We start from the raw sequence: 15,205 nt of genomic DNA, 5'->3' as shown, positions 1-15,205 counted from the left end.
AACAATTTTTTGGAACCTATGGCAAATGAAAGTTGCATTGTGTGTGTGTGTGGTGTGTGTGTGGAGGTGGTGGTGGTATGGACCAAGGCATCAGTAAGAAGAAAGTGCTAGGGAAGGATTACTTTGTAATTGTCATTTATATTTACAAACTCAGAATTTCTAGGGTGCAATATCTGAATTAATCACTTGGGTGAACTAGAGAGTAGTTTCCTGCATTTTTCATTAGCATGGTACTAACAGTAACTTGTTAGTGATTAGTAACTTTACTATTACTTCTGCCTGTGAGGTCATCAGACTAATGAGCAAAATAACTAGTTTAAAACAGACAGACAGACAAACTCTGGCACATTCAGGATGAGGTTTCCTCCATCTTGAGGGAGAGAGAGGCAGGCTAGCTCCACCAGGCCTCCCTGGAAGAAGACAAGCCCTCCTTTCATCCACCATCTTGAGGGAGAGAGAGCCAGGCTAGCTCCACCAGGCCTGCCTGGAAGAAGACAAACCCTCCCTCCAGTCCATCTGCCTTGGTCCAGGCCTCAGAGGGAGAGAATAACTGCTGGACCTGATTCCCTCCGCCCCCCACCACCATTCCCTTCTACTTTTGTGTCGTGTCTTTTAGATTGTAAGCCCGAGGGCAGGGAACCGTCTATTATCCCCTTTGTTGTAAACCGCTTGGATTCCCAGTGATTGGGCGGTATATAAATAAATCCTATTATTATTATTATTAAAAGATTCCATATCTCAAATCTTCCCTATACACTCAGGAGTTTATTGCATGCAATTTTAATGCTGACCCGGGCACAAGACAGGATCAGGCTGGAAGAGGTTAAAACGTATTTTACTGCATGCAAAATTGCTGCTGTGCTGCCGCCCAACCATCATCTCCCTCCAGCAGTGCTCTGGTGGCCAATTTTTGTACTACGGAAGCTTTCTGAGACTTGGAACAAGCTAGCTAAAACTTGGAACAATTATTGAAGAAAGTCAAGGAAGAAAGTGCAAAGGCAGGTTTACAGTTGAACAAAACTGTAACAAAACAAAAATAATATCAAATGGCATATACAGTTTTCAAGTAGACAATGAAGACTTTAGAACAGTTCAAGATTTTCCATACCTTGGCTCAGTCATTAATCAGAATGGAGACTGCAGTCAAGAAATCAGAAGAACAGTAGGACTTGGATGGGAAGCTATGAAAGAACTAGACAAGATCCTGAAATGTAAAGATATAACATTGAATACTAAAATTAGGATTGTCCATGTCATCCTATTTCCCATTTCTATGTATGGTTGTGAAAGCTGGAGAAGAGTTGTGATGGAGAAGAGTTCTGCAGATACCATGGATTGATAAACAAGTCCTAGAGCAAATTAAGCCTGAACTCTCCCTGGTATGACTAAACCTGGGGCTGTCGGACTTTGGCCATATGAGACAGGATTCACTAGAAAAGACAATAATGCTTGGTAGAGCAGCAGGAAAAGAGGAAGACTACATTCCAGATGGATATAAGCCATGGCTCTGAGTTTGCAAGACTTGAGCAGGACACTTGATGATTGGGGGACCTGGAGGTCTCACATTTATAGCATTGCTATCAGCCAAAGTCAACTTGATGGTAGTTAATAACAGCAAACTGATAATGGATGTGATCCCTTCCAAAAAATAAACCCAGGTTCAAGACTGCATCTCAACTTGTTACAGATTCTGCAAAGGACAAATGCAGCTGCAAGAATACAAGGTCTGGAGAATGTGCAGCTACAATCCATAGGAGGCATTGATTTTTCTACCTTATTAGTGGAAAAAGTCAGTCATGCCTTTCTTTTTTCAAAGGGTTTTGTTGTTCAATGAGATTTATATGTTTGCTGATCAGTAAACAAGCAACATTTCCAGTTGTAAAGGTAACCTAGGGTCAAACACACAATGTGCACGGTGTGTGTGTATGTGTGTGTGCATATTTATGTGTGTGGGAGGGGAAACACATTGAATTGAGATGACAGGATATACCCCTGACTTAAAATCTCCACTTCACCCTGAAGCTTAAAAAGAGAAATATAGTATTAGCAATTGTTAAATGGCTAACCAAACAGGAAAAGAACAAATGATAGGGTTGCCATAAGTTGGAAACAGTGTGAAGGCATACAACAGCAACAACATGCATGTAACCATGTGTGGGGGTTTATTCACACACAACTTTACTTTTTTTTCTGCAAGCCAGCTATTGGTCTGTTTACAAATTTTCCTTCTTTTTGTTTCATATAAAATGATAAAACACTTGAATATACACTCTAGAGTGAATACCTCACCAAACTAAAAATTAACTGTCATGGCTCCATCCTGTGGAATCCTGTGATTTGTAGCTTGGTGATTTATTTCTGCAGTGTGTATGCACCCTTAGAGTGGGTGTGAATATCACTGGTTGTGTACCTTCCTGGTTAGTCTTTTGATATCTGAAACCTAACCCACACACAGGCGGTTTAGTTCTCTTTTGAATGTACATTTTAATTAGTAATGCTGAAATCCAATTGTTAGTTCCAATAAGAGCAGACTCTTTGAATCACTGGAACACATTATATAAATGTATGTAAATTCCATTGATTCAAGTGGTCTATGCCACTTTGGCATGGATTTAGACCTAAATCTGGACAAAGGTGTAACCGCTGTATCTTTATCATAGTTATTCATAATGAAATTCCTCCAGTTTAAATGGAATTTACTTCCAAGCAACTATGCACAAAATTCAGACCAAAGTGAAGTCAGCCTTCATTATCATATATGAATTGCATGGTACCATAGTTATACATGGAATTTACAGACTAAATTCAGCTTTTAAAAGAGACCTCTGTCCCAAGTAGCTTCCAATGCACATTGTTGTCCCTTGTTGGTTCTGGTTTTGAAATGTTACATAGGAAAATGTTAGGCAAAACTGCTTGTGTCAGAACTGACTATTTGTCTACCTATCCCAAAAAGATGTACCCTGAATGATCTCTGATCTCCACTAACCAGTTCTCAGGCAGAGATTTTATCTCTTACCTTATACTTTTTAACTGGAAATGTCAAGAATGGCATCTTTTGCTCACGAACCAAGCCCTATCACTGAGCTATGTTCCCTCTCCAAAGGCTTATTCCCTGGATTTCCTACAAGAGTCCTCAAAACACCTGCCTACCCCCCCCCCCCGTAAGAAACAGCTCTGGCTGACAGACTACACAGGCATGCAGGAAATGACAACTAGTTTTATCTTAATTGCTACACTATACTTTTGTCAACTGAAGTGTTAAAATGATGGCAATATCCTATCTGTACACATTGACATCTGTGATTACTTTCTTTGTGCATAGGTTTATACTTGAAATATAATTTTCATGTGAATTTCTTTAAAAGAAGTAAACATTCAAATAGGATACCACCACTACAAATAAGCATGTATTATAAATGTTGAAAAGAAGGAAAACAGCTAAACCAATTCCTTGTACTGGTGTATGATAAGAAATGTTTCAGCAGAGCTTAATACTTGACTTGGTAGTCGAAGAGTTGTGGATGCATGAATATTCCTAGGAAATTCATTGACTGAACTGGAGGGAGCAAAGATGGATCTATTAAAGTGATTATGGACTGGGGGAGTTATGGTGGCAGTTATTAAGCATTTTGTGCCTGCTATTTTTTCTTTTATCTATGTTCCCTCCATTCAAATGCTATGGTTTGCCTATTCTCTAGGTTTCCTATCTATTTGAATGCCAGGTTACAGTGCCACTGGTAATGGGTTGCAAAAGGCCAATAACCTGAGTTCAGACAAGTTAGAGCTTCTGTTAGTAGGGGTAGTTAGCCTACCTGATCAATGCAATCCAGTTTGAAGGGGCTGCATGCAAGATTCAGGATCATATTTTGCAACTTGTCTTGGATCCAGTCTTGTCACTACAGCCACAAATGAGTTCAGTGCCTTTTATTGGACTTATATACCAAGTGCAATTGTATCCGGAAAGAGATAGCCTTGATCCAGCCACTATGTTATGCTAAGCTTTCCATTTGGATTACTGTGATATTGTAATTCCTTTGAAAGTGACCTGAACAATTTACTTGATCCAAGAGAAAAAATTAAAATGTGGGGATTTTCTCATACTTCCTTATGCATTTTTAAAGAAAATATGCATGATCTATCTTTGCATTTAAGCTGGCCCTCTGTATCCACAGATTCTTTATCCATAAATTCAAGCATTCATGGTTTGAAAATATTCAAGACAATATGCATTCCAAAACGCCAAACTTGATTTTGCCATTTTATACCAGGGATACCATTTTACTATGCATTTAATGAGGCGTGAGTATCCATAGATTTTGGTATCCACAGAGGATCCTGGAACCAAATACCAGTGGATACCAAGGACCCACATTATATTGGCAAAACAATGAACAGGCATGGACAGTATGCACCATCCAGAGGTTGTTGGACTGTAGTCCCATCAGCCTTAGCCATCACAGCTATTGGTGATGAGTTGTGACATGTGCCAAACTTGTGCCTCTAAACTTGCAGCCCTGCAAGGCAGGAGAATCAGCCAGATACACTTTGTCTATATCTGAAAGATAGATAAAATGTTTAGGAAGCGCATGTGTGTGAAAGCCTGGCGCACTTCCTAGAGATCAGGGAATCATTGGCTCCCCTCCAGCATTCCTGAATTGTTCAGGTAGAGCCAATTTCTTCTGAATGGAAACTTTGCGTTTAGAGGAAAATGCTCTCCTGGAATGATTCAGGGACACTGGAAGGGAGCCGATGATTCCCTGACGTTTAGGGAAGCGTGCCAGGCTTTCACACACACACACTTCCTAAATGTTTTAGCTGCATTTTACCAGTGCTTAAGCACAGGTCTGAAAATCTCCAGAGTCTCTAGAGCAATGATTCCCAAACTTTGGTCCTCCAGGTGTTTTGGACTTCAGATGCCAGAAGCCCTAGCCATCTTGGCCAACAGTCAGGAATTCTAGAAGCAGATTGCAAAACATCTGGAAGGCCAAAGTTCGGGAACCACTGCTCTAGAGATAGAGGTTTACACAGGTGTCCTTAAACTCCTTGGCAATTAGGCCATCACACAAGTAAAGCCGTCACCACCACCGCCAGGCTACAGAAGAGAGTAAGGCTGAGATTCACAATTACAGTTATGGATATAACATATAGTTACATTATTTGCAACTGATTTGTATTCACAATCCCCACATAATCAGTAGTGTAGGGAATCCAAGAGGATTGTAAAAGATTCATAATTCTGACTTTCCAGGCATCAGGTGCTGCAAGCGATATGTGTCTTTTCTCTTGTTGATTGGGGCACAACAGACTGATGTGTCAAGTCCCCTCCCACAAATGATCTCTGGTGCAAGGAGGAATTGCAATAGGGTTCCTGCTTCTACAGTCAGCCCTTCTTATACATGGATTTTTATACGTGGATTCAAGCATCCACGGTTTGAAAAATTCAAAACAAGTATAAATTTCAAACATCAAACCTTGATTTTCCATTTTTTATAAGGGACACCATTTTGCTATGTCATTATATTTAATGGGACTTGAGCATCCATGGATTTTGTTATCCATGAGTGTATAACAAGGGTCTACTGTATTACATTGGAGATTGCTCATGGCAGGGAGTGGAAACATCAAGGCTGCTGTGCAGGAGACAGAACAATGGGCCCTTATTGCTTACAGCAGCTGATGCCAGGTAAGTCTGCATTTGGGTGGAGGATCTGACCAGAAGATTTCACTTGGTCAAGTAACTGATTCAGAACCTTGAGCTAAATCAGTTCCTATTCAGTACATATGGGATGTGGTAGCTTAGTGTCTGGCAATTGTAAGGTCGGAAGGTTGGCAGTTCAAGGCCCAAGTGCCACATGATTGGGTGAGCTTCTGTCATTAGTCCTAGCATCTGCCAAACTAGCAGTTTGAAAGCATGCAAATGCAAGTAGATAAATAATTAACACTTTGATGGGAAGGTAACAGTGTTTCATGCAGTGATGCTGACCACATGACTACCAGAGTAGTCCTCAGATAACACAGGCTCTTCAGCTTAGTAATGGAGATGAGCACCATCCCCTACAGTTGGTAATGACTAGGCATTCATGTCAATGGGAAACCTTTATCTTTAAATTGGAATACAGTAGAATGTATTCCAATTCAGTACCTTTATTTAGAAACCAATAAAGGGGATTTCAGAAATTGGTAGTGCCTTTGAAAATAAAATGAAGCAAACAAGAAGTTAATTAAACTTATCAGAATATTAGATATAACTCATCAAAGCAGTTTCCAGGCAAATGCCTATACCAAAACCTTGCTTGGTTGTTGTGGCCTCCCAGCTAACCAAGCAAAGGCAATGAAATCTTTACAGTGGGAGTTTATGTGAATTGAATCACCAATCACAGCCTTTAAATGAATGGCTATTCATGCAATTTCTGTGAGGCTGCATAAAATTAGAATTAGAATGAAAATGCAAACTGGAGTCTACACAGGCCTAAAGCTCTGTTTCCAAAAAAGAAGGAGAAGTAGGAAAGTTTAGACTTGTCACACAATCCAGTAGCTGTACGCCATGGGCAGGTTTACTTTATTTATTTTATTGTATGTACAGTGCTGTGTAAATCTACAGCATAATAATAATAATAATAATAATAATAATAATAATAATAATAATAATAATAATAGCTGGTGGGCCATAATTTCACTATGTTCCTCCACTGCAACAGAACATTCTGTGAATCAACTCATCACAGGAAATCTTATTGTATCTGGGAATATAGTACTTTTATCTTTTTTACAACCTTCTATAATATTGATTTAGGCATGCTGAGAACCAAAAGGTTAAGAAAAGATGGACTTCTTCTTATCCAGTGAGGTGGTTTTACTAGGTCACAGTGAGGCACATTGCTGGAGATATCTAAGAAATCCACCCAGAGTTACTCATGCTGTAGCCATTCTGATAAGCTCAGTTTATCTGCAAATGTGACAGTTAAACAAAGATAGTTCTTGAACATTTCCTGTATAATATTGCAGGGAAGGGAAAAAAATAGAAATTTGTTATGTAGAGAAATATGCTTCTAGTTCGTATTTTTTCTTAGATTCCAGTAATGTATGAAATCAGTGGCCTTGTTCACATGTTCTCTCCATGCCTGGGACTAATGTGGTGGGGGTGAGGATAAGGATATCCATGTGTTGATTACAGATTATCGCCTATGCATGGGCATTTGCTCATAATTGTGCAACCTTTTTGCAAGTGTGTGTAATCAGTAGTGAATATGGGGAGCACAGTAGGCCCTTCTCATGTATCTGATTAAGAATCATATGTGGCTTTCCAGATGCTGTTGGACTCCAAGTCCCAGCATACCTAGTCAATGGTGAGCAGCCCAACAACAAGACTCCTGGTCTTGGAGGTATGATCCACTTTCCACTTCAGGCCTCTTCATGAAAATCATGTGTAAATAGGGCTTTTATTATCTGTGTTACTTGAGAAAATGCCATGGAAATTGAGGTATGTGCCATTAGAATACCAAAAAAAAATAAATTCAGATCAGAACAGTTAAGAAGGGGAAATGATGTGATGGGACAAGTTCATTCTAGCACAATGTGCTTCTGTTCCAGTAGCATACAGGTGTAAAGGACTGCAGCAATGTATTTGCCACTGGGGTAGTCTGCTTTTGTCTCTGTTCAGTTTCCTATAAAAGCCTGACTCTTTAAAAGATGTAATGTGCATAGTCTTACTTGATGTAATTGTGAGTCTGAATAGCACTTATACCATGAATGGTTCTGTTGCAACATAGTTGTATGTAAAAAACAGCATTTCAGGATATGGCATTTTCTTTTGCATTCAATGTTAACTTTATTGCAGTATACAGGCTTTGATTTCATTGGCTCAAAATAGCTTTGCAAAGAGCTTCAGTCCCTACTACATGGACATAAACATCTCACGGTATCCCAATAATCACCAGCAGTCATTCTACCTATTTAAGAAGTTGTTAGAAGCACATAATTTAGATTCAGATTGAAGTATATTGCATGAAAATTATGGCACATTTTAAAATACAATTATTGCTCTGCAGATGATTGTGCAGACATTTGGATATTGGATAAATGGGCTCTTAGGATATATATTTTTGACAAAGCATTTTCTGTTGCCTGCCAAATAAATATTTATGTGGAGATAATGTTAATGTGTTTGCTGTACATTTTTTTAAAAAAGAAAAGATCCAAAGTAGCCACTACCTGGCTTTGCACTTAGAGCCTTTTGTCAAAGCTCAATTTGTTTTCCATTTACACCACTTTTTAAACAGGACACACACAAACATAAACGTGAACACACATACACACACCAATCTTTGTTGACATAAATAATTAGACCACATTGTGGTTTATCTGTGTGCTTCTTTCATGTATTTATTACATTTTAATGGAAATTGGGTGTGTATATATATATATATATATATATATATATGGAATACAATGTCTGTCTTTGGAAGGCCACAAATGGAATGAACTTTGCTTTGGTGGTGGAGTGTTTCCTAGCAACACCATGCCCATTATAGTTTTCCTTCCTTCATTCTTCAAGCTAAAAGCAAAGTCATGTCCATTAATTCCCAGCTGCAATGAAAACTTATCTGAGATTTTGCTAGCTTCCTACTGTTCATGTTTTCATCTTGCTCAGATGTTCTGGGGGAAGAAACCCAGTGCTACTGTGATCTCTTTATCTTCAGTTTTCTCTGAACAAGAAAACGGAAGGTGTATTTTCACAATTAATGTTCATTTTACAGTTTAAACGAATCAGGTGTCCTACAGCATGATGCCTCCCTTGGTACAGTATCATTATGGATGCTCAAACAGCATGCCTGAAATGCCAAAGAGGTAAAATAAAATGTCTTCATGGTGCATTCTAGACACTGCGGAACGCTTGCTTCTTTTTGTGTCTCTGTAATGTGAATACTTCCCACTCAGTATGAGGACAATGTGAACTGTACATTCTAAGCACAACATATGAGCGATAAATGGACACTTACAATGCTTGTTGATTTCTGATGGTTCTTAGCTGTTTTAATATGAATGAGGTAGTCTACATTTGTGAGTATTGTTGTCAGTAAATATGGAGAGTCTTAGGGTTGGCTGTGAAGGAAGGATAATTTCCTTTCAGATTTTTCCCTTTGAAAAGATATTGTCCAGATTAGATATTACAATTGAAGAAACCTATATACCTTAGTAGATAAAAGAGTGAATTTTTTGTTTCAATTCATTATTGGAATTTCACAAGATTCTTTCAATTCATTCATTCATTTCATTCATTATTGGAATTTATCAAGATCCATATGTACTTTATCAAGATTGAATAGAAAAAAGTGAAACTGGTTTTCCTATTCTCACCTTAAGCATATACAAAAGGGGGACAGGGGGGACAAAAAAGTCACCCATGCCATGCTTTCAAAGTGTCTAGAAATGTTATGTCTCTCAGACAGAAAGGATTATATGAAGGCAGAATAAAAAGATGCACTGGCATGTAACTGGATATCTTCTCTATTTTGGAAAGTGCCTGTTTGCTTGATTTAAAACACTGCTGTTCAGCCTTGGACTTCAGGGTGGTTTTTAGCTTTAAATTATTTTACAATAAAACAATAATATACAAGTAATTAAACACCAGATCTACCATTCCATAAACACTTAACCATTCTGCATTTTCTTTTTAAGTATGTGCCTTCAAGTTGCCTGTTCACCTATAGTGACCCCATGAATTGCATGCAGTTTTCTCAGGCAAGGAATACTCAGAGGTAGTTCTGCCAGTTCTTCCCTATGAAATATAACCTACAGCACCTGGTAATTGTTAGCGGTCTCTCATCTAAGTACTAACCCAGCTAACCCTGCATAGCTTCCAACATCAGACAGAATCTGATGCCTTTAGGGAAGTACATATCCTTAGAGCAGATGAGAGGAACCTCTGGCTGGTCCCAAGCCTAATTCATCCAGAATTTTGGCCCCCAAACCTACCCTTGAGGTCCACTTATAGTCGAGTACAGTGCACCTGTGTTATACAGGGGCGCACTATACATGGACTTGACCGTATGCGCTCAAGTTGCGGGGAGCGCGCGGGGCACAAGGGGTGGCACGTCCCATTCAAATGTACCCTTTTCTTCGTCATATTCAGTGGTAAAGCATATAAGTATTTTCAGGCATAAAGAGGACTCTTCACATTGTATTGCAGAATTGTCTGGATTAATTAATTAACAGCCACAAATTTTGGTCAGGCAGAACAAATACATACAAACTTGCACACAAGTGTTCCATGGAAGGTGCTTAAGGACACTGACAATGCAGTTCCCAAAGGATGCCACATAATACCAATGCTCAGATATGGTTTCTCAGTTTATGCACTGAACATCTTGGGTTATTATGATAGAAATAAAATTTGATCCGGTATCTTATGACCTTTTCTGTAAAAAAATTTTAATTGTTATGAAGCTTTTATAATTCTGTCTGGGAGCTGACTTGGGAGGGAGAAAGGCAGCATTCAAATGTAAATAAATAAATAAGGCACAGCTCCTAGTCAAATGGAACTTAGGTAACTGCATTTGGGTGAATGCAGATATATTTTGCCCATGGATCATCCCACAACACATGGGGCAGTTATAGGAGGAGGGGGCAGAGGCATAGCATATTTCTACATTTCCCTTCACTAATACAGTTGCTGGGCAAGACTGATATCTCTGCTTCTTGCTGCAGTCATACCCATTGCTTTTGGAATTCATTCAGATTCTGTTACACTTTTGGTCAGGATCCTGAGAGAACATATATAATCCTGTTGACCACAGGATACTTTTTATTTATTTTAGGAATAGGAATCCAAGAAAGCACTGTCGGTATCATAATAGGGACTTGAATATTTTCTTAGATTTTAAGCCTGAGGGCAGGGAACCGTCTAACTAAAAGATTGTATGTACAGCACTGTGTAAATTTACAGCGCTATATAAATAAAGGATAATAATAATAATAATAATAATGATAATGATAATATTCCTGTTATAGTTCTTGATTGTGTGCCTATGGTGAGTTGTTCAGCATTAGATCTATTTTACATCCTTCCTCTCAAATGCAAGAAATGAAATGACTAAACAATGTATCATGACTTGGTTGACAATATATGTCCCCAGTGAAGTTGCTAAAGCACATTTGCCCGTCTTCCTCTTTTTTCTCCTTTTCTTTTACATTCTTTCTTTCAAGTCTGAGGATCTGTCTGTCTGTTTGTCTGTCTGTTTGTTTTGCTCTCTCTCTCTGTTTCAGTGAGCAAGAAGAACTTCTGTTGTTTCTGCTGAGACTCTTTACCTTCAAGGAACTGACTGGCAAGGCTGTCCTATTATCCATCTGTAGTCTTATTTTATGCATAAAATTTCAGCTTATGTCTTTAAAATATTTACAGATGATTTAGTCAGAAGGACCTGCTGAGATTGATAGCTTACATATCATTCCCCATGCCAGAATAAATGTGAGGTCATGAATAAGTAACAAGAGTGTTAGACAATACATTGCAGAGGAGGGGTCTTTTAATCCTGTAAACCTTGAGTGATATGTGTGATTTGATTGATGAAAAAAAAAAATGGATATTGTCCACATGGGGGGTATAGTTATGGGAGGGGCAAAATGGGGACATTGCCCCCCTCCAAATAAGAATTCTGCTTGAAATTTCCCTATCTTTTTATTGTTTCAGTAACTTAGGTGGTGTGCAGACTGGCATTTTGTGCTGACTTGTGGGCAGAGCCACGGCACAGCATCCACATGCTGGATGGCGTGATTCTGCCCCCGTTGCATCATGATGCCACACATCCTTTTAGATTGTGCATGGCATCATGGCGTGACCCTGGCGCTGCATCTAGATGGTGCATTGCCAAAAGGGGGTAACAAAGCCATGCCGCACAGCTATTATGTCCTTTAGAGGGCGCAAAAAGGAGACACTTTTTGTGGTTCCTTTTTGCACTCTCTGGAGGCCAGATCAGTTCTGTGACATGTGATTGCTGCGGCCTCTAAAGGGGTGGCTGGATGCCGCCCATCTGGACAGCCCCTCAAACCTTCAGCTGAGCATTTTGAAATAGAATTTAGGCATCCAAAAAAGGAGCAAGCAAAGTTACCAATGGAGTTCAAACACAGAAAATGGTTCTAAATGTGAGTTATTTTCAGTGTCTCACTCTCTGCAATGCTAGAAATGTGGGGGCTGAAGGAAATTTTAATTTGAGTTATAGAATTGTTATGGTGAGGCAATGCCTTCATTCCTCACAATACAGGGGTTAGTTACCAGGGATAGGGGGCAATGCTATCATTCCCACCCATCCCCTGGTAATTATACTCCTATCCACATTCTGTCTCCGTCCACTTCCATCCATTTCATGTAAAATCCTTTGCATATTGATATGGCTTTGCTGTGAGATGTGACACCACAACTGATTTGTGCATGGTTATGACGCACCTAATTGTTCTAGCTGCTGCATAAGTCTCAAGCTCACTGCCTGTACAACACTACAAATAATGACAATGCTTAGCTAAAGCAAACACTGCACCACGCCAGTTAGAGTTGCTGCACAGCAAATTATACAGTCAGCATATGAACTCTGGAAGCATTGCATTTAACTTGTGAGAGGCATTTCACCAAGTAGAGTCCTTTATCTCCTTGCATTTGAGTAGAGGGGAGTCAGCTTTACCAGTTTTAAGCTGATGTCCTGTTTGTGACATGCAGGCATAAATGCATCTTAACATATATGTACAGTCAGCCTTCTTTATCCACGGATTTTTTTATCCACAGATTCAAGCATCTACAGCTTGCAAATGTTTTTAAAAGATTTAAATCCCATTATGCCATTACGCCATTGTATTTAATGAGACTTGAGCATCCATGGATTTTGGTATCCACAGGTCCTGGCACCAAACCCTAGTGGATACCAAGGGCCCACTGTACGTCCCTTTTGGATGGAGTGCAAGGGGCTATTCTCCTGTTGTTGTGCTCCATCCAGTAACTCCCTACAATCAAGGGAATGGGAGGAGGAGGCAATATATACCGTGAAAATATGTTTCATTCCCCCACCCCTCAGCTGCCCAAGCTAAATCCAGCTGCAATCTCATGGTCTGATTGTCATCCTCATAAGTAGCAGCAGCCCTTCCTGAGACTTGACAGCTTTTGGGAGAAAGTCATAGAACAGTACAGACAGAGCTAAACCCCGTGTAGAATCTCAACCTTACTTTAATACAGATATATTTACTCCAGAACAGTTTGTTTGTCTCATTGTTTGTCAGATCTGCACTGCAGAAATAATCCAGTTTGTCACCACATTAACTTCTCTGGCTCAACGCTATGGAATTCTGGGAATTGGAGTTTGTTGTGGCCCCAGATCTCTCTGACAGAGAAGGCGAAATGTTGTACAAAACTACAATTCCCAGAACTGCCTAGCATTGAGTTATAGCAATTAAAGTGGTGTCAAACTGGATTATTTTTGCAGTGCGAATGCAACCTGATTGCTGCAGAATCCACTCTTTGTTGGTGAATATTCTCTGAAAAGTATGTGATCGTTCGTGTGTGTGTGTTATTTGCAGCTTTATCCAAAAGTAAATTCAGTTGGAAGTGAGGAAAGAACATCTTAATAATTAGGGGGCTTTTTAAAGCGGTTAAACATGAAAGGGGGTGTAATGTAAATTGGAAGAATGAGAGCACTCCTTCTTCCTGTTGTTGTATTCCGTACCAAGCACAAATCTATTTCTCTGTTATGGCTGTATTCCAGAATTCTGTGCAAGGTAGAAATCTTAATTTGGTTTTGCTATTAACATGGACCCCAAAGATACATTTTTGATAGCGAAGGCTATGTATAATTTGCATAGCTTATTTCTCTTTTGCTTACTGCCTCCCATAGCCGTCCTTTCAGCTAAAGGCATTCCTTACACCAGCAAGCAGGTCTGATACAGCCTCTCAGCTTTCTTTTTGAGTGCACAGTAACATTGTCTAACGTGCCTAGAGCGTCGAATCTTAGTGCAAATCCGTTATTTCTTGTACTTATCTTCTTCATTTCTTCAACCAGATGGCTGCCCTGATTTGTGCAATGGCAATGGGAGATGCACACTCGGTCAGAACAGCTGGCAGTGTGTCTGCCAGACCGGCTGGAGAGGGCCTGGATGCAATGTTGCTATGGAAACCTCCTGTGCTGATAACAAGGATAATGAGGGAGGTGAGCAAAAGTCTTCCCATTCCCAGCCCTGAATGAACGAAGGGTTGTGTGCACTTTCGTCATGAGTCATTTTACTAGAGAAAGACCCTCTCCCCTGCTATTGTCAAGTGTTGTTGTTATATTTTCTTTGAAACAAACAAAACAGAGGAAGTAGCACTCTTGTGGGACAAATGATGTGACCTGAAAGACTTTTTTTAAAACCGTAGGGCTTGGTGCATCTATGTACGAAACTCGTGAGTTTGCTGACAGAGTTTACAATTGGGATTTAGATGGTTTACAGTTGTAGGGCTCAGTGTTACTTTCAATTCAGCACCCCTGTGACCTAAAATGTCCAAAGTGCCAGCATATACTGCCACTTATTCAAGCCAGTGCAACAGATCATTATGCAGGATATTTGGGAGGCACTGTTAAATTCTTATTATATGCAAATATGATAATATATCAGGCAAAGAGAGCACGAGAGGTTTTATCTTCTACAATTTGCAGGTGAAGATGGTGTTTAAATGGGACTGGATACTGATGTGATTGTTTAATTGGTTGAGATGTGAGCTCAATTGTATTCTTTTCATGCACTTTTCATTGGTAAAGTATAGAGGTCCTCACCATACTAATACATTTTGTCCTTAAGATTCATGCATGTTGCAAAACAATAAGCTAGAAAATGAGTAAATCATAACTGTTGCAATATCATTTCCACTTTCAGCCCGTACTTCTGTCCAAATCATATACTGAGAATACATATCTAGTCATCCTCTATAAATATATTTCCATCTTATCAATTCTTCTGTCCAGTCTATACTTCTGTTTTCCTCCTTTTTCCTTTCATTCTTCCTTCATCCAACTTCCTTGGCCAAGCATTTATCCCCCAATCATTTCATTTCATATGTCACAAGAAAATCCCAATGTAAAGCATTTCATTTTGGTCAGATGTTAACGTCTTAAAATAAACATTTTTAAAACCAGCATTTATCTCTTAAACTTTTTGGTCAGAGATTTTCTAATAGTGTTTCTCTGGCATT

General features: G+C 39.3%; 1 protein-coding gene across 7 annotated transcripts in view; it reads left to right on the top strand.

Moving 5' to 3' along the window:
• TENM2 (teneurin transmembrane protein 2) overlaps positions 1-15,205 on the top strand; it is a 1,152,237-nt gene that overhangs the window by 1,030,038 nt on the left and 106,994 nt on the right. For all 7 annotated transcript variants that reach the window (XM_089531991.1, XM_089531984.1, XM_089531975.1 and 4 more), the window contains one exon: positions 14,040-14,186. In XM_089531991.1, the coding sequence (XP_089388117.1) occupies positions 14,040-14,186 (147 nt within the window). The remainder of the gene's footprint in view (positions 1-14,039; positions 14,187-15,205) is intronic.

This window comes from Sceloporus occidentalis, unplaced genomic scaffold, assembly GCF_023333645.1.
Source record: "Sceloporus occidentalis isolate IW3139 unplaced genomic scaffold, rSceOcc1.0.p SCAF_1, whole genome shotgun sequence".
In the NCBI taxonomy this organism is placed as follows: domain Eukaryota; kingdom Metazoa; phylum Chordata; class Lepidosauria; order Squamata; family Phrynosomatidae; genus Sceloporus; species Sceloporus occidentalis.
This window is presented reverse-complemented; position numbering and strand designations above follow the sequence as displayed.